A 20,318-nucleotide genomic window follows, 5' to 3' on the forward strand; every position below is an offset into this window, starting at 1 on the left:
AAGTACAATTTGTTTTTGAAATGTAGGGGAGCTAATGTACTTCATTATTGTCAACCACCACTGAATGTATGTAAGCGTAATTGTCCTACAACGCAACAGAGACAAAGGGAGGATCCTAGGGTCTCCTTGGGTGGGTGTGTTTGGAAGGTGAGGGCTGGGGTTGATATGTGTGTGTTTCCGTGTGTGGTGTCAGGAGGATGTGGTGATGATGATAAAGCGAGAGAACAATCCATCATTGCTTTTGCTTTATATTCAAGACAGGTAAGGCAGAAATACTAGCGACGGCGAAAAGAAAATGAGTGCTGAGATCAGGTGAAACAGACAAACGGCCCAAGAATATTTAAACTTAATTTTTCTTCCTCTGAGCCTGAGGACCGGCTGGGTCAGGACCTCTGAGGTCCAAATCCTGGCCTTGCTGTCCACAAAAAGCTGCACCGTTTCTGTGAGAGTCAGACACCAGGGCTCCAGACTAACTTTTTTCACCACCGTCCCGGAACCGTCCCAAAATACAATTTGAACCGTCCCGAAGTAAATGTATACCGTCCCGGGGGGGGAAAAAGTACAAAAAAGCACCACTCAAATTGTGAAATTAATAACTGTATTCCTATTGTAATAGAAATACAATTAAGCCAAACAAATAATGTACTGTATTGAATACATGCAGTACATTATTTGTTTGGCTTCATGTTTCTTCTGTAGATACACTGATTTAGTCAAAATGCTCCCAGATGAAAAATAGGGCTTGGTTAAAAATGTTAATCGAATTAATCAGAGGCTTTGTAATTAATTAATCTAAATTAATCATATTTTAATCACATATCAATATTCGACCTGAGAACAGTGATATTTATTTTCAAATGGATTTTGTTATTTTGGTGTAGCCTACCAGTGAATCAATGAATAGTGACTACAGTAGCTTATAAAACTTTGGTGTAGGCTACTTGATAAAGACCAACAGATAACGTGCAGCAATGCAGGTATATGAATACTCAAATGTCTATTACATGGTTGGCATGAGAAAACAAATAAAAACAACTTTATTAGGGGGAATACTAAGACGAAGGATCAATAAATAATAATAATAATAAATACAATCAATAAAAAACTGTGGAATGAGTTCGTTTTGGGGTGTGCATTCCACAGTGTTGGGGTAGCAATTCCAGAACAATCTGAGCATCAGAAAACGTCTGTTGCTTCAGAGGATATATACCAACATATTATTTAATGTCGATGCCAGCTAGCAAGCCTAGCATGGAAGCTAACATTAAACGTTGGTGTAGTGTAGCCCCATGTCCATATGGAACCTTTCTGTGGCACACAACCATGGTTTTTTCCAGGCTTCCAACCGATAGTTTTTCAATCTAAATGTCCCATCCACGGGGCAAAAGCAATATAATTCCTATGATTCCGTTGGGTGAATGTAGTGTGTGCATTGTTGTTGCTGTTGTCAACTGTCTGACTCTGACGGCACGGCAAATACTCATGCTGCTCATCGCTGCACACGAAATGCGCATTTTCAGTGTAAAAACTCCTCTCGTCCCGAAACCGTCCCGAATGAGATACATTTACGTCCCAAATAGATATTTTACAGTCCCCGGGACGTCGGGACGCCGTTAATCTCGAGCCCTGTCAGACACACTGTTGTCCAGAACCGCCCCAGAAATGCCTGACAAAGAACTCATACAATTTACAATTTAGGCATTTAGCTCTTAATCCAGAGCGAATTACAGTAAGCAAGAACAAAAAATCACACCCGTGTGAAGTGAGGGGCGCTCTTGTCACGAATTTACGTCATATTTGGCGGACATTTGACCTAATTTCTCCTTTCATTGTCAATGGCAAATATTGAGACGTGTGGGTATATTATACAAAAGCTGTATATAGGAGGGGCTAGCGGTAATACATCTAAACATCAAAAATTGTGATCATGAATCATACACATACGTAAGCTTGACAGATACATACATGTGTACATTAATTAAATGTGTACACAATAGAGTGCCATGTCTACATAAAGTGCTAGTTATAGTACCCATATATGGGCATAAAAGAGACACACAGACGTGGTGTGATTGTCCGTGCTTGCACAATATGCAATAAATGTACCGTTAATGGACTTTGGAATGCTGGCTATCTCTCTCTTTAACAGTGATTCTTCGTGAGCCATACAACTGGTAATCTGCAATTTTGTATTGAGAGTGCTCGTTTTTTCCCCTTCTATAAGTATAGGATCTTCTCTGGCTCATAACTCGAAAACTACGCCGCTGTCCGTTATTCTGATCAGACATCCAAGGTTCGGATTTTATTTCAGATTTTTCATCGTATCTCGATCGAAATATAAACATTTCTCGAGAAAGATAGCTAGTGTGAGCTAATGCTAACATTAGCGTTTTCTTACAATGTAGGTCTGCAAGCCTCCTCCTAGCAGGGAAAATGGAAGTAGTTTTGTAGTAATCTCCCGGCCCCGGCCAAGGAATTTACCACTTGTGGCCACCAGGCCGCAGTCATAGTGTTAAGAGGACCTGAACCTCTCTTGAAATGTTTAACTTTTTATCATAGTCTTAAAATGGAGTCCTTAATCATATTGAAACAAAGGTTAAAGGCTACGGCGCTATGCTATCAAAGAACTCTTGGTGATAATGTAATGAAGGCTCTTCTCTGGCTAAAGCCATGTAACGGTCCACAGGACCAACACTGTGCAACCACCAACATAATGGTATTTCATGAGCTTGTCAACACTGCTTTAAGGCTGTAGAATGCAAATATGGCTCACTGGAAAACAAAGGGCCACAGGGGCACTGAGAGATGTCATACTTTCCCCCCTCTTGACAGCACCTTCAGATGAATAACGCATGTAACCTAAGCTCTATACTGCCAATAAACAAAAGCCTTTATGACATCATAGAATGACAGAATGTGATGGATATATCATATTTTATAGAAGTATACAACACTAAAAAGGACTCCTACCCCAATTTAAGATATTCTGAGATGATAGGATTTTATAAGCCAATAACAACAGTACATAAACTATTATAATACTCAATTGAATCAGCACATCTGTGAAATTACAGTGTTACTTTTGTTTACATCAATGCATATTTCAAATTGTGTTAACCAGATCATTTTCAGAACATTATTAAACAATTAAACAACTAATAATAGCCTAAGTACGAGTGTATAGTGACAAGAGTACAAGTCAACTATGAACTACCAAAATACAGCTCAATTGAATAAGCTTTTGCTTACGCATTTTTTAAATTGTGTTAGCCAGATTATTTTCAGAACATGAACCACTTAAACCCTCTATGCTTAGCAGGTCATAGCAGCGACTGGGGGTGCTATGGGGGGCTGGCTATTTAGAGGGGGGCTAATGAATCTTGGTTTACATAGAAGTCAGTCATTTGGGATTGTTTTGAGGGGGGCTAAGCCTCCACCAGAGGAGGCTAAAGCCCCCCCTTGCCCATCCCTGGGTCATAGTGACGAACTGTATTGTCGGTATCGGGCAGCAAAGAGGGTGTGTCTGTCTATATTTCAATGTGCTAGACCCCTGGTAGATGGACTGCTGAGGTGGAGTGTAACACCTACCATCAGCTTAGTTATCTGACTTAGTTTCCCAAACCATCCTACTTATACACTGAGCACTGGTGTGCACTTTAGCCTTATGCGAGTGCCCTACCAACAAAGCTACCGGCGGACACACTATACTTAGTAAACTAATAATACTGGACTTGGTCCACGCTTTAGTTCCCTCTACATAAAATCCTTTAGCATTTTATAGGCTTGTAGATCGGCTATTCCAGTGAATGTTCCCCCCAGAATAGGGATGCTAGTGTAGTGTGCTAGTACTTAAAACGGTTCAACTAAAAATATCCACAATACTATTGAAGAGAAACAGCTCTAACAGTGTAAATGTTGAACAGGTTCACTCATCGCGAGCCGTGATGGGTGAACCTGATAGGAATGATAGGAATAGTAGCAGGCATGCTGTCTTGCAGCATTTATGACTCTACTCTGAGCACTGAGTTGCCAGAGAACAGACTGAAACCTCTGCCTCCAGCTCGATCAATATGGAAGGAAGTCTTTGTTCAATTTGACCAAATTAGGGAAGTTCACCTGAGGATGCAGCACACAACACCTCTCTCTCTCCGCCCCCTCCTCTCTCCCCCATCTCTCAGTGCACACTGCAAAATTTGCTAGGGTATCAACTGGTGCAATATATCCAAGTAATCCAACCTGGCAATGATTTGGAGTCTCTCTCTTTTCCTTTCCACAGACAACAGTTAAGGAGGACTTTAAACAACAATGTCACTGCTGGTGTGAAAAGAACTATAGAAGAAAAATCAACTAATGCTAAAAAGCTTCTTGTTCTTAAAGTGGGGGGGCAGAGACCTGCAGCGTTCCTTGAGGAGGTTCCAAATGGACCCTTATAGATCTGTAATGAGTGTACAAAAGGAACCAAATGGAGCTGTAAGAGTGACTCTCAAGAGTTATTGGGGGTCCTGGAAATAAATAAAATATTCTGTATTATCCCCATAAACATGGTGTGTGGCATGGTGTGTGACACTCTCAGGCTGAAGCAATGACCCTGTGGTAAGTGCCAGGAGACCAAGGCTGTACTGTATGTGCTGTGGAAGCATCAGCTTTTAAAAGGCTAAATTTAAACCCCTAGAGTCTTGGCCTTGGTATGCAGATGGCTTCCAGAACAACATAAACTCCAAATAAGCCCCGGGGGCGGCTACAGGGTGAATGGAAGACTGTGGATCACCTGGCTGCCTTTTTAGTTTTTACCACTGAAAACCTACATACTTCTGACAGGGGTCTCCCAGGGATCTATACCTGCTCTCCTTTTCTCTCTGCACCAAATTTCCTCAACAAAGCAAGTCCTGTTGTGATGCATTATGAGCTTGCAGAACTGACATTTTCAGTGAACGTTTGTGAATTTTTGCAGAATGTTCACTTATTAAGAAATGCACCAAAATTGTGACGCTAGGGTTCAGATGGTTAGGTTAAAGGCTATGTGCATTTAAATTAATTATTGATGATTACCATAATCTATCAAAAAAACAACAATATTTAAAAGGACAAATCCCCTTTCTGCTGTTTTGGCATTTCTATATGGTGCATTTCAGCCTGGTATGCCCTTACTGTATGTTCTAATCACCCCATCACCCCGATTAATATAATCGGTACTGTATACTCAAGACTGCTATTTTGCCATAAACACAACAAAATAGGACAATGTCATAGCACCGTGGGTATCATCTACAAACCAGGAAGTAAGGGCAGTAGTATTCACAAGCGCCATTCGTAAACTTTCCAGCACAACCACAGTTTAATTTCAGATACAGGAAACTGCAGTGGTACAACTGCTAATGGAATGTTAGCTTTATAGAGTTCATGTTGAAAATTGTAAGATGGTGGCAGAAGTACTCAGATTTCTTTACTTTTATTTTACCACTTTACGCGTCACTTTACGCGTCCGTATTGTGGGCAAAGTTTTCACTGAGAATAGCAGCTCGACAAGCTCTCAGCAGGTCACTCACAGCATAGCTTTAGAACTGAAAACACACTAGTAGGCCTATAGAGCCCTGAGGGACTCCGCTCAACCATATGGGGCTTAGGTTAAGTAAAAGTAGTATTACCACAATATCAAAAATACTCATACAGGTAAAAGATCCATATTTAAATGTTTACCGTAATTTCCGGACTATAAGCCGCGGCTTTTTACCCATGATTTGAACCCTGCGGCTTATACAACGGTGCGGCTAATCTATGGATTTTTACAGCTAACGCAGAGCCATCTCAGGCTCTGAGCTAACGTAGCTGCGGCTTATAGTCCGGTGCGGTTTATAGTCCGGTGCGGCTTGTATATGGGATTTTCCCTAAATTTGGCTGGTGCGGCTTATATTCAGGTGCGGCTTATAGTCCGGAAATTACGGTACTTACAAAACATGGTATTACTTTACAAAAGCATTAGTATCAAAATATAAGTAAAAAGAGTACTAAACATTTTCAAAAATAGCTAATCTACAAGCTCACAATGTCGCATCGCATCGTTTAGGGATGGGTCCGATTAATCAATTAATTGATTATCGTTAATAGGACTCGAAATAGATTATGAAAATTAATAATAGATATATATATATTTTTTTTTTTTTTTTTTTTAATGAAAATCTGTTGGAAAGGCAATATTGTCATCCAAACAGGACAGGGCTATAGGCCTACCAAAGTGTGCCTGGGATGTGTCTGTGTAGCTGCATGACTGAGAGGAGTGTGAGTGACAGGTTTGGAGGATTTAACAGGTGTTGGGAATTTACCTAATCAGGCCTAGGCTGGGGTTGCTACTGGTCCAGGGACCACCAGTGGTCCTCATTTAAAAGATGGAGTTAGTAACCAAATGGACCCTTATTAACTCTCAAGAGTTAAAATTATTGTTAATCATCTACATCAGGGGTTCCTACACTTTTTGACTTAGGTACCCATTGGGGGGAAGATTTATTTTTATTTGTAGGGTTCAAATCGATTAATCGTTAATATTGAATTATACAAATCGATTTTCATTTTTGACACATACACATCCCAAGTTGTGTTAGGTTGTAGAACAGCTATAAGTGTTTAATGAATATTTTAATAAACTAAAACGGCAAAGCTAGTAACTAAAGTTTTCAAAATAAATGTAGTGGTGTAAAAAGCAGAATATTTGCCTCTGAGATGTAGTGGAGTAAAAGTATAAACTATTTATACAGTACTTAGTTGGGTAAATGTACTTAGTTACTTTCCGCCACTGAACATAGTGATAGTGTCCCTTTCAGTGTAGAGTAGTGGGAAGCTTTGTAAATAAGCTTACATTGTACGTTGTTTAGTGTAAATTCAACAAAGCAACACAGTTGTGAATATACAGTATGTGAATATACAGTATATGACTAAGATGTGTTTTGGTTGTTTTTGAGTTCTATCCCCTTCCCTCAAATAGAAAAACCAGATGGTCCACATGTAATTCAATCATGGCTATGGTAGAAATAGTGTAAGAGAACATTGGCCACCATTTAGCACTGCCTATTACTAACGCACTTGAGATAACATAATTGACAGATCAGTGTGAAAAGGTAACTAATTCAATACTTTACTGAGCTTAACTTTTACAATTAGAGGGTCCTTCATTACTTTAACCACTTAAGGTTAAGACTGATATGAGGTTTTGGCCGGTTAAGACTGAGGTTAGGGTTAGATTTATTGTTAGCATTAGTAATGTCAGACAACGCACGTCGTCGCTGTCAAAATAGTAGCCGTGATCAACGCACAGAATGCAGCCTACTGAGATCTTGGTAGGTCAGTAGACAGAATGCAGCCTACTGAGATCTTGGTAGGTCAGTAGATGGCTACTGAGAGCATTCAATGCTCTGATTAAACATGATTTTGTCCATTTCAATGCATTGATAGCATTCGAAGCAGGTGATGGAGAACAACAATCATAATTACAACTAAAACAATTAAGAGAATCCATCTTGAATCCTTCAGAATGGTTTTTCATATCATGCCGGTCTTACCATCACCACTTGAAACTGATCTGTTGCATTATCTCAATTGAACACAGTTCAATCCTTGCACCAAGACTTGCATCTCCAGAGACCACAATGTGCCATGACATGTTTATATTCTGAATAAATCTAGGTACTGCCGTGACAAAATCTGGTGCTGCTGAATAGCATTACACAACACAAAAACAACACGTGTAGAGCTTTCAGAGACAGAGGATTCAAGTGATGAAGATTTGTGCTTCTCGATCTATAACATCAGGAAGTGTGTGTGTGTGTGTGTGTGTGGGGGGGGGGGTGACGTCAAGAAGCATTAGTGACCGCAGTGGAGAGGGGGGCGGGAGGGGTGACATCAGGAAGCAGGGACAAGCACGTGCAGGGTGGTTGGGGGGGGGGGGGGGGGGGTTCGAAGAGTGTGAGGTGCGGGGATAATCCTCTTCACTTTGCAGTAGAGTTGTGGTCCGACAACTTGTCATCACTCCCAGCTCACCCAATGTTACACTTCGACAGCAAGGTCTTCCAGGCTTGAATGTGATGAATGATATTATCCGTGCTGATGTTAGGCCCCTGATGTTATAGGTACCCAACATCAGCAGGGGTAATCCTCACTTTGCAGTAGAGGTGTGTTCCGCCAATTTGTCATCACTCCCAGCTCACCCAATGTTACACTTCGACAGCAAGGTGTTCCTCATCACATTCCAGGCTGGAACTCAATAAAGAAGATGTGGACCCCAGCACCAATGTTATGTTAGTTATAGGCTAGCCAATATCATACAACACAATAGGTTGTGATAGAGAGATTTCTATGTGGCTCATGTATTGGAAACAGCGGAGAGAAGAGGGCTCTGCTGTTTGGTTCTGTGTAAAAGACTTCAGTGGCCAATTAGCACAAATGGCTCTACACCATCACTAAAAACCTTAAGTTCCTATAGCACAAATGTCTCTACACCATCACAAAACACCTTAAGTTCCTATAGCACAAATGTCTCTACACCATCACAAAACACCTTAAGTTCCTATAGCACAAATGGCTCTACACCATCACTAAAAACCTTAAGTTCCTATAGCACAAATGGCTCTACACCATCACTAAAAACCTTAAGTTCCTATTCTAGACTGTAACAAAATTAGCAAACAAAATGTAAGTGTCAATATCAGTTTTTTATACATCATCTTTTGAATAACTGCACTACACAAGTGGTAGAAAGCTTGAGTCATTGAAAAATCCTATACAGATTATCATGCTGTGTAGGCTGCTACATTTAATTGGAGCAGCTTGGTGCAGGGTCACAACTAAGTTTGTTTTGTGAATCAACCTTGACAACACGCTTTACACATTGCTGTTGTCATCAGATTATCAAGATGCCATTGTGACAGTGGCATCTGAGAGGCGTGGGTCAGCATATCAACAGCATACTGTTGTTAAATACAGGCTCCTGTCTGGCTGCCAACCAGCCCAGCCTAAAGCTCCCTCGGGGCTTCCACATGCATGGGCCAACATCTCATTGCGACAACAATCAATAACAAAATTCGCCGTGACAGAGCCAACAAGGCTAGTATGATCAATGTTCTGCAGAATATAGTTCTACCTCCTGCTGTTGTTCGTTAGTTTGCAGTGCACTACCACTGACAGCTGCCACTGTTTCCCACACAAATGTGACACAACCATGGGTCTGAGCCAAACTTTAATTTGCAGTGGTAGCTTTATTTAGATGTAGCACTCAGGAGAGTGCAGAAAGACAGGAAACTGAGGGAAGACATGCCAGACAAGATGGACTAGCAACTCAAGGAGCGTGTGGTTAGTGGCCGCGCCACCATGCAGGCCCCTCAGCCTTATGACACTGTCCCAAAAGGTCTCATATATGTTTTAGATGGGATGCATCTTCTGCAGGGAGCTGTTATGGCTTGTTTTGTAGGCTACATCAGAGAGATACTCAAGTATCCTACTTTACAACAAACACCATAATTTTGATTCCTATTCCATGTCTCACATTCAGAGACAAATATAGCTTATTATATTTAAACCAACGTTATGAGAAACAGTCTTTCAAAAACCATGCCCATCTGAGGACCATGTAGATTGTAGACTATCAACTGCAAATCTGGTTTGACTGTGTTTAGTCATGTATATGACCTGTCAATTAAATACTGAACTTGGGGGATAAAGGAACAAGTCTCCCATGTCAAAAGTCTATCTCTGTGTCAGGCAATAATTACGTCGTCGCCCCACCGCGATAGCTATTCCGACCACACCAACATACAACCTGTCATAGGCTATCATTTACAAACATAACTGCTGTAGCCTACATAGCCTAACTAACCACATCACTGCAAGCAATCTGCGTCAAACTAACTAAAATAGTAATTGCAAAGGGCTGGAGTGTGAACACAACTTATTTATACTTTTCTTCTACCAACGCACAAAATTCATATAGTAGCCAATAATAGCATTGCCTGATTATGTAAAGGAAAATTATCCATGGAATGAAATACCAATACCATGCTCCGAATAGCAGTTCACACATGCAGTATAGGTCCACACAAATATACATTGTCTGACATATCACAACATCAAACGGTGAATAAAATGTCAGGAACCTTAATGCGTTAAGTAATTTCGCCCTTGCACCTGCAGATGGAACTCTCATTGACATTCCACATCTCGCTGGCTGGAACCCTCACGACAGGTGCTCCGAGGGCAAATATATGCCGCGCGCTGGCTGCTAGAGGCACCTGCGACAAGTTCGCCAGGAGGACCAAAATTCACAATTCATGCAAGCGGCAAAGCAGAATAAATAATAGCAAGCCGTTTTTGCGGGTGAAAATAAAGTTCAAAATATGTAACTTGGTCCACTGATTTGGCCACTCGGTCCGTGCAGTACTAATGGGCAATTGGTTGCGGACCGAGCATAGGCTTTGTGAGATAACAACGGCATAGAACTACAGTGCCTAAACGCTGAGCCCGATAATGAATACTAATCTTTTACTTACAGTTCTCAAGAACTGAATCTCATCTTCCCCTTCTCCGCCCTCGGCCATGGCTGTGAAGGAGCCTGCTTAGACTCTGAAAGCCACTGACTTGTCGGCAGAAACGCGATGCTGTGCCCCTCAAGCCGATATTAGCGTAGAGCTCATCTCACAGCCATATAGGGCAGACCGGGCAAGCCCACCGCAGCGCACCGCTGATTGTCACTCACTCTCGCACACCCTCCCTGCCTGCACCCTGGTGGTGCCAGCACAGTGCCTGCATGCCGACGCACCGCACACACAGCGCTCAACGGGAGCACAAGAGGACGAACGCAAAGATCGACTCGACTCTCGAGGCAGGTGACGCTGCTCCTAGCCATAATGCTGTCCAACCACAATAAAAATTAACATCAAATAAACATCAACTATAGCTTAACATGCCTACTTCTCCGCGTTTCTGGCTGCTTTTTTCAAAACAAAATTAGGAGGATGTCATGTCGTGTCTCTCAATCACACACAGAAAAGTCTAATGTGCTTTTTTGTTAGCCTGCCTAGTGCCTACATATGGGCTTTGTTATTAATTGTGTTGTTATTACATTTAAACCTATACATGTAGTCAGGCCTATATTTAATCTAGTTGGGTGCTCTCAAAAATCATTGTTTCTCTCTTCACTTCATGGAACTTATTTTCTGGATTGAGCATGAGCATGGCTGGCAGCAATCCATACATACTTTACCTATATTTCCTGAACTAGGCCTACATTATTGCCTAACTCAATTGCAAACAGGCCTATAGTGGCCTACTACTGTGTGTGGGAATGAGGTTGGCTATGGAAAATAGTTGTACTGACTGGCTATGTATGTTCAGTTGTTGTAACTTGTACAATGTACTGGCTATATGTCGCTGGGATAATAGATAAGCCTGCTATACATTCAATGAATAAATTGAATGAATGACCAGAATTTAAGATCAGAATTTCCAGCACTCAACTATTATAATTGGTTCTGGGGGAAAAGTGGCAACAGATGCATGCTACCACAGCCATTGCTGACATCTAGTGGACTTACTAGCTTATTATGTATTTCTATTAGTTTCCAAATCATAAAGGGGTTGGTAGACTACCTGAATTTTATAATTGCATTTTGTCTTCACTGATTATCCAAAAACTACTAACGTGTTTTCACACAGTAAAAAAACTAACCCACATTTATACAGTAGGCTACTATAGGTAGCCTATACATGAAATAGTAGAAATATAAAATAGTGTTGTTTTTTTTGAGGGGCGCTAGCCGCTCCTATATGTAAATCTTTGAGTGTTTGTGTAAACACAAACAGAAGACGAAAGTGAGGACGCAAATTTATGTGCAGATGGTTCTGGTTAATAAAGGCTATGGAAAAAACTTTAAAGCCCATATTACCTTCATGTCATGTTCATGCATGTCATGTCGGTGGCAATTGTTGTTTTTGACCACAGAATGTATGGGACTGTGGCACTTCCTATGTTAATTAAGCAATATTATCATATTAGGTGCAGGTTATCTTTGTGGAAGAATATTGGCGATATTTATTTTGGTGAATATCCTTTTAATCCTTTATGACAAACAATACTACTAACCATAAAGTCATGGAGGGCACTCACTGTGTTGCGTCTCTACATTCTTATATCTAACAGAAGAGCTCTATGAGTTCATCCATGTACAGTACATGCTTCCCCCTACCAGGCCCCTCTCAAGCACAGACCAACACTAACCTCTGACGCGAGAGAGGAGGTACCAGCCAAGACAGTGCAGAGCAGTCAAGCAGATCAACTAGGAATCGAGGACTTTAAAGAGCACCCCACTGCAATGTATTGTTATTCTGAGCAGCTCCGCTGATAGATAGTCTGATAGTCTGATAGAATTGATATCTCTGCACTTGAACTCCAAGGATTTCATGGCCATGGGCAATCATCAGGGCATAAAGACTAAGTATACCCAGGGTTATTCGGATAACCAGGATATTTCGGCCAGATCTCCCAGCCTTCACACGCCCAGCAAAAGAATGAGAAGTATGGAGAATGGCTGTACCAGCACCCTCCAGCACACTCTCAAGCCATCCCCTGTGACCCCACGGGTAGGACCAAGCAGAAGGAGACTGAAGAAGCTGTGGATGATGAGTGCTTCCCCAATGGATACCCAGCACCAGGAGAGGGATATAATGGAGCAGAGGCCAGCCATCGCCACACCTATACCCAGAAGAAGGATGGTCACAGGGAAAGCCAGAGGGGATAAATATCCTGCTTGCATGTTCGGAGATGGGGAGAAGGAATCCACACTTACAACCCCAACTCTGGGAGTGCAGATGATGTGTCACCCCCCTGCAACAAATACTGAATCCACCAGCCAGATAATCTGCAACCCCCGTTGCTCTGAAGAGAATACAGCTGCTGCAAGAGAAGAGCCTAGCTTCGTTGAATCAGACACAGACATCTCAGAGTATGACAATGACTTCTTCACAACATGCTATTCTCACCCCAGCCAGGGGGATTATGAGTCTCTAAGCGGTAACAGACAGTCTGTGCATAGGGAGACTGGTTCCCACACCCCAAGCCCAGCTCAGCAGGAAGGTTGTGCATCGTATGATGAGAAAAGGAACACATGTGGAGTAATGGGGAAGATTGAGGACGTGGATGGAATCCAACACAGGGTAAGCCTGGCCACCAGCACCGACTGGATTGGTAACAACACAGGTCCCCTGTTGACTCCTGCACCAGACAGATGTGTGTGTGAGGAGGATGCTCGGGAGCAGCACCAGCCAAAACTTCAATATGAACGGCAAGCTGAACTTTGTTCCGCTTCCCAGCTGCTTCCCACGTCTCAAACTGAGACGATCCAGGAGGAAGGTATAGCGTCCGGGCAGGATGAGTCTCTAGTAAACGAGGAGCTCGGCGCTCTGGGTGAAGCTCTGAGCAAGAGCCTGACTACAGCCCTAAGGATGGAGTGCCAGCAGTGGACCAACAAAGACTGCGAGCTTGTGAAGGCAGACAGAGAACCTCTCACAGAAACTATGATACGCAGTGGCCAGTGGAACTCCGCGTCACCATGGAGGCCACAGAATCAGTTATCAAGTCCTTCATCCAGCTATGCTGGCTGCAATTTGAGCCCCAAGCCATTGAGAGTGCAAATAAATGACTGTCCCTCCAGTCTCTTGGGTACGCTGCTGGACAACTCACCCATGCCCTTTGCAATCCTAGATGGGTCTCTGAGGACATTGAGCAGCTTCAATAGCATGTCCCCCATCCCGTCTCCTCTGTCTTCCTGTCAGTCCAACCTGTACAACTGCTCGTCACCAGCTGTGACTAATGAACCAAGCAAAGTGGGACAGAAGGGGTTAGCAGTGGACAGTAGTGACTCTCAGCAGGCAGCTGGGAGCTGTTTGATTGACACTGTAGTCACCAGTGGAACAAATGCAGATCAAGGGAGAAAATGGCATAAAGAGGCCGAGTTGGAGCTGAAGCCAAGTGACCAGACCCAAACCCACAGAAGCACTAATGAGACCACATCCACTTCTGTGATCTCCTCAGGTACGGTAAATAATATACAATATATTTAAGAAAAAAAGGTTAAATATAAATAATGCATAAAATGCTCAGGTATCATGTAGAAAGGTCCTTCAGGTAGGACAGTGGGTTTCATTAAAGTTCCAGTGCAAGAATTTGACTAAATAGAATCAAACAGATTTAGAGATCCAACCATTTTCCTGGTGAAAAAAAAGTAAACTGACTCTTTTCTCTCAGTAATACTGTGGCTATATTATAGCCGCTTGAACTGCCTTGAAGGATGTGTGGTAGTCTGAGAATAATGACCCCATGCTGACTTGACATGTGTGTGTTCTTCAGACATACTGTAAAGCGCTAGATGAGCACCTGATGTGGATCACCTGGTAGCGAGTTGGTGGTGGGATGTGTAGCCATTGACCTGAAACTGACACAGCTCTCTAAAGAACAGATTAGTGTGTGTGTGTGTGTGTGTGTGTGTGTGTGTGTGTGTGTGTGCGCGCGCGCGCATTCATGCATTTAATTCAAGTGCTCACATCCATGAATTTCTAATCATTTCTAATCACATGCCCAAAATAGTGTCACCAGGGTTAAGAGAAACAGAAAACTAATCGATACTGAGTCAGCAGGCAGCAGTTAAAAGCTATTATAGACGGCACTTGCTATGCAGTCCTTAGAAACCATTGCAATTCAAGTGAACCTGTTTAACTTGTGATATGATTTATTGATGCCTACAGTATATGGACCATTTCTATCCCGAAAACACTGAGGCTGTGAAATGAAATCCATGCAAAGGGTTTCGACAACATACCAGTGTTGAGTGTCAAGTTCTTGCGCAACATTAGGCAAACTGTTTGTTGCCTGTGCCATTGTGATGTTTTTTTTCCCCTTTTTTTAATACTTTAGTTTGCAGTGCCAGTGCCTGGGTTAGATTTTAAAATCATAGTTTACAGTTACACTATATGTGAAACCTGGGGTGAATATTTGGCGAAAAGAGTAGATCTACAAGCTCACAACGTGTTGCGATGGCAATTTTCGGCAATAAGATTTGGTGTAGAAAGGAGTGGACCAAGTATTGAGCCCCAAATATACGGTTTAAGATAAAGTGGTTAATATTCACCCAGCTATTATGACACGTGATAAAAATAAGTAATTCCCAAGATTACAGACTTTTATGAATTAGTCACTGAACATGAACAATTAATAATTGTTTAGTACATCTAAATGCGGAATAAACTTGGACTCTATATGCTGTATATACTAATACTCAAATACACAATTGAACAATAAAAGTAGAAGGAAGTGCTAGAGGATGAGCCGACGACATTTGAGACATACCGAGTACCCATGATCTCCCAATCCACACCACGAGCGTGCACACGCACACAGTGAAGCAGTGATTCTGACCTTGTTTATTGTCAAGGACCCCATTGGGCCATAGTGCCCATAGACCAGTCGCTGGGACACACTCGTGTGAAGTGAGGGGCGCCAGTATTTATAACAGCCAGATGACAATCATCTCGTCATTAACCTAAACACAATGAATTAAAATCCATAGACTTGCTGGGACGGGACATCTATAATTAAGGAAGGCTCTCGATAAACATTAAAGGTCCATAGACTTGGCTGGCCGATGATGTAATTTCGGAAAACTAGCACCCCTCACAAAAGGTCCTTTTGGTTCCTCTTAACTATCAATCATTTTGCAAAAATGGCAGATCTACAAGCTCACAGATTGGCTGTTTTCGATGTCATTATAGGCTAAATATTTTTTTTTTTCAAAAAACTGTTCAAGCTCACAGATCGTCTGTTTTCGACAAGCGAAAACAAGCTATAGTGACTTTATCCGTCCAGACGGCCACGCAGACTACCAGTCTGTAGCACTCACAGGTTAAACTCACATTAGCGGCATGTGGCGGCTACAGTAAATACATTTTGTCAACTTACTGGGGGAAGGCAGTAAACGCCACGAAGGGCTGGCATAGTAACAAAAATAAACAGAGACCACCTACTGAGTGCTAATTCTGACAAAAATAGAACAGAAATAAAATAACTAATCAACAGTACAAAACAGCAGCAGGGTCTACAAAAGAAAACCGACAAATTAGCACTCTCAAACGCAAATACATTTGGCAAAAAAGTATGTTTTCTGTCTCATGCATACTGTTCTCTGCAGTATGCAATAACATCTGGCTCAGAGAGCTGACCCGCTGAGGATACCCAGAACTGAACTAAACAGATCAGACAGTTAAATGACACCGTTGTTCTACCGAGTATAAATTAAGCTTTATTCTTTGAAACTGTACTTGACAGCTCTACCCTTACTGGAAATTGAGGGTAGAACTCGAGAAGTTGTTGCGACATAGGTGAAAAAGTCAGTGGCTGGTATAGGCAATATAGGCAAATCCTAAGGGTGTCAGGAGGTTACGGTGGCACAGAATGTTACAAATAAAATTACAAAAATAATGAAATGCACCTCAGGGTGAAAAAAGCCCTTCCCACTCCAACATCCTAGTTCTACTTCTCTTCGCCCCTGATATATAACTGATTGTGTCATTTAAACCTACAGCTTGATTGTGACCTTTAACTTTTCAACCTAAAGGTGAATTCTCTTTGGACTGTCCTGGTACAGACAGCCTCTATTCTCTTGTAATATTCTGGCTTAGTTCCTGGCAAGTATCACTGACTATGTGCTCTGCTATATTTCTCATCAAAATTCAGTGTTTCAAGGGCTGCGATCGCCACGTGTTTCCCCGTCTGTTCAAGTTTCTGTAACTATAGGGGCAGGAGGTAAAGCGGCTGGTTCAATCCCCGGCTCCTCCTTGCATGGTTGCCTCCGCTATCAGTGTGTGTGAAGGGGGGTGAGATTCCTAATTCATTATAAAGCGCATTTGAGTGGTCAGATGCCAAGAAGCGCTATGTAAATACAGTTCATTTAACCCATTCTGACCTGAGATCAGATTCTAAAAATGTCTTCTACATCCCGACAGTTTTCTGAAAAAGCTGTTTGTCAGTCGTTCTTCGATTTTTCAAAAATAATAATAATAAATATTTTTCAATAGCTAAAGCATAGCATAATGCTAACACCAAAAGGGGTTCCCGCCCAAAATGGGTTAAATGGTTCTCTGCCATGGTCGGCTTTTTTCTTTTTAGTGGGCTATGTTAGACATTCTGTGCTGCTATGGCTGCAAGTTCCCACCTGATGTCGTGTGGGAGTCCCAGCTGTTCCAGACCATACAAAATAACTGCTAACTTGCATAACGTCTTCAGACTAGGACTTAAGTCTAAGATGTAAAGATCATCAGGTTTGTATCCTCCAAAGAGAATTATATGATCTCCAACCATGCAAGAGCACATCCTAGACATCCATGAACACGACGGGCCTTTCCCCTTGGGTTCAACTTTCTTCCAAGAGAAGGTCTCTGGATTGAATTTCCACAGGTATTTGAAGGTCCGTGGCTGAAAAATGTCGTCGCCACCAAATATGTATAGCTCTTCATTGTAGGAAAAGGCTGTATGGCGGTCACATACCTCCGGAAGGGTCTGTGCAGAATGTGTGTTCAGCCAGCAGTTGATCTCTGTGTCGAACACATAGATGGCGTTGTTGTGGTAGATGTGGCCTGTTTGGCCTCCGAATACAAAGATCTTTGTCCCGATGACGGTGGCAGAGTGTTTATGTATAGCAGGTGCTGGAGTGCCTCTGGTGTTAAGTAATGTCCAGACCATTGTTGACGTTGTTGTGTCCAACTTGTAGAGGTCATGGTAATTTTTGAATCCTTCATCGTTATCCAAGATGCATCCTCCAAATACGTACATAACTTTTCCTAAAACACATGCCGAGTGGTAGCGCCTCGACCCTGGAACAGTCCCAGAAATCTTGGGCTTGAACCATCTGTGGAGGTCAACATCAAATGCATAAAGTACTTTGCAGTATTTCCATGTGTAAGTAAATCCCCCCCAGATGTAGATGATGTCTTCCATCAGCACAGCTGTGTGTCCATAGCGCTTGGAGGGGACCTCAAGGAGAGGTTCCCCTCTTTCGGTTGTCACTGGGGGCAACTTCGTCCAGTGCAGAGATACTGTGTTAAAGACGTGCACATCAATCTGACCCATATAGACACTTGAAATCCTTGAAACCCCGGTACAGTACCCTCCGAAGGCGTACATGTTCTGCCCCACTGCCACATTAGCAGTTATCATGTTCTGGTAAGTAAGTGCTGATGGTACTCTCTCCAGATGCACCGTCCAGCGTAACATTTCGCACAAGTACAAGTGTGGACTGAAATGACTTGTTTCTTTCTTCTGTACAAGACTTTTAGTCTCGTTGTGCATGTCACCAGTTATATAGGTACAGCGACAGATACGTAGCAGGAAGCTTGGCCAGTCTTTGAAGCCGATGGGGTTGGGTTGGCCAATCACGGAAGCCGATGCCTGTTGATCTCCCTAATATGGCAACTTGATCATTCACTATTGACTGCCCACTCACTATTACGGCACCTGAGATGTTCCTTTTTTGCCTGCATGAATATGTCCCAGCTCGCCCCCTCAGGTCACTCGGTACTGAACGGGCCAGCGGCTGATCGAAATTTCAACAAATGGCAAGATACACTGCAAAGCAAAGATTTTTACAATATAATACAGTATAAAAAAAAAAAAAACTGAAAAAATGAGTTTTCATGTCAGATGGTTGGGCCCTGGACCAGAAAAGGATCCCTTATGGTTAGATCACCAGCCTGTGGAACAAAATAACACTGCACTAATGTGTCAAGTGAACCATAATGAGAGAAGGTATTTGTAATATTTCTATATCAGCTGTTATAAATGTAACCCTTTATCGGCCAGGTGTTCACTATAACTGAATAAATATGATCGATGATCGGCCAATATTCACTCCAAATGACTCGATCGGTGATCGGCAATTTATACCAGTAGTATAAAGGCCAATCAGATATATAGTTTAATGTTGTTTTTCATCTTTGTGACAGGCCTAAACATTCTCCCTTCCTCCCCACACACAGGAACAGCTTTGACGTGGATTTTGACATATAATTTTGGAAATATAAAAATGTTCCCCTTACACACAAGATCAGTATCAGACGATTGTGAGAAAAACAGTTGGTGGTCGGTCCTAAAAACCTGATCGGAGGACCTCTAAAAGAAATACTGATGAACACACTTTAAAACTAGCAAAAGGCTTGTGGCAAGAGATGTGTTTTAGATTAGAAGACCTTAGTTCAAGTGGTACAGAATTCCAGAGTGTGGCCATATTAATGGCTGAAGACACGAGACACACATGAGCAATTAATGGATTTAAAAACAATGAGAAGCACTTTAAAATCTATTCTTTGTTTCACTGCAAGATTGTAAAACAGAGTATACCTACAGCTTACATAGATCATTTGATGTGACTTGTACTCAATGAGCACATCACTGCTCCTTAAATACAAACTGTGACAATCATAGATAAACAGAGAGGCATGCCATGGCATGGACAATACACTGTCAATGTCAAACTGCTGTTATACAACCACTCTGTGTAGGATACAATCCTGCTGTGTGTGTGTGTGTGTGTGTGTGTGTGTGTGTGTGTGTGTGTGTGTGTGTGTGTGTGTGTGTGTGTGTGTGTGTGTGTGTGTGTGTGTGTGTGTGTGTGTGTGTGTGTACACAGTGTGATGCTGGGTAGAGGGAATTGATTAGGCCCACTGGATCTCAGCCAGGAGTGCAGTGCATTAGATGGATGGATGCTGGATGGAATCACCCACTTCCAAATTGCATTCCGATATGCATTTGATCATTTGTATTCATTTATATACTTATCTATGGACGGATGGACGGTGATCTGATAATGATTTGTGACATTGAACAGGATTAGTAAAACGAGCAATGTCAAATGTCAGTCTTATCCCAACAGAAATTGCATGTCTTGTCAAATGCATAGTATAGAGATGCACTCTACTCAGGCAGCGATCATTCCCAACCTGTGGGCCGGATCCACTGGTGGCCCTTGAGGATATTGCAAGTAGGTCCCCAAATAATTGGCAAAACACTAAGATGTTATTGATAACATTGTTATATATATATTGTGAGACCAATAAATAAATTAAAGAATACTATGTTACATTGATCCGAGCAGGAACACAATGAATTGATTGATTGATCAATTGATGATTGATGCAGTGTGCGCATGTCATTCGGCTGCCGTGGTCAGTCGGTGGGCCCTGATATAGAAAAGGTTGGGAACCGCTGCTCCTACTGTGTGCAATCTATCTATATCTGA

At 42.1% G+C, this 20,318-nt stretch overlaps 1 protein-coding gene across 4 annotated transcripts in view; it reads right to left on the reverse strand.

Annotated features, from left to right (window-relative positions):
- ryr3 (ryanodine receptor 3) overlaps positions 1-10,640 on the reverse strand; it is a 169,303-nt gene extending 158,663 nt beyond the window's left edge. For all 4 annotated transcript variants that reach the window (XM_083790960.1, XM_083790959.1, XM_083790958.1 and 1 more), the window contains exon 1: positions 10,530-10,640. In XM_083790960.1, coding sequence (XP_083647086.1) covers positions 10,530-10,577 — 48 coding nt within the window. In that variant the 5' untranslated portion in view covers positions 10,578-10,640. The remainder of the gene's footprint in view (positions 1-10,529) is intronic.
- Between the last annotated feature and the right edge of the window lie 9,678 nt (positions 10,641-20,318).

Source organism: Protomyctophum parallelum (assembly GCF_964188405.1).
Source record: "Protomyctophum parallelum genome assembly, chromosome: 19".
Taxonomy (NCBI): Eukaryota; Metazoa; Chordata; class Actinopteri; order Myctophiformes; family Myctophidae; genus Protomyctophum; species Protomyctophum parallelum.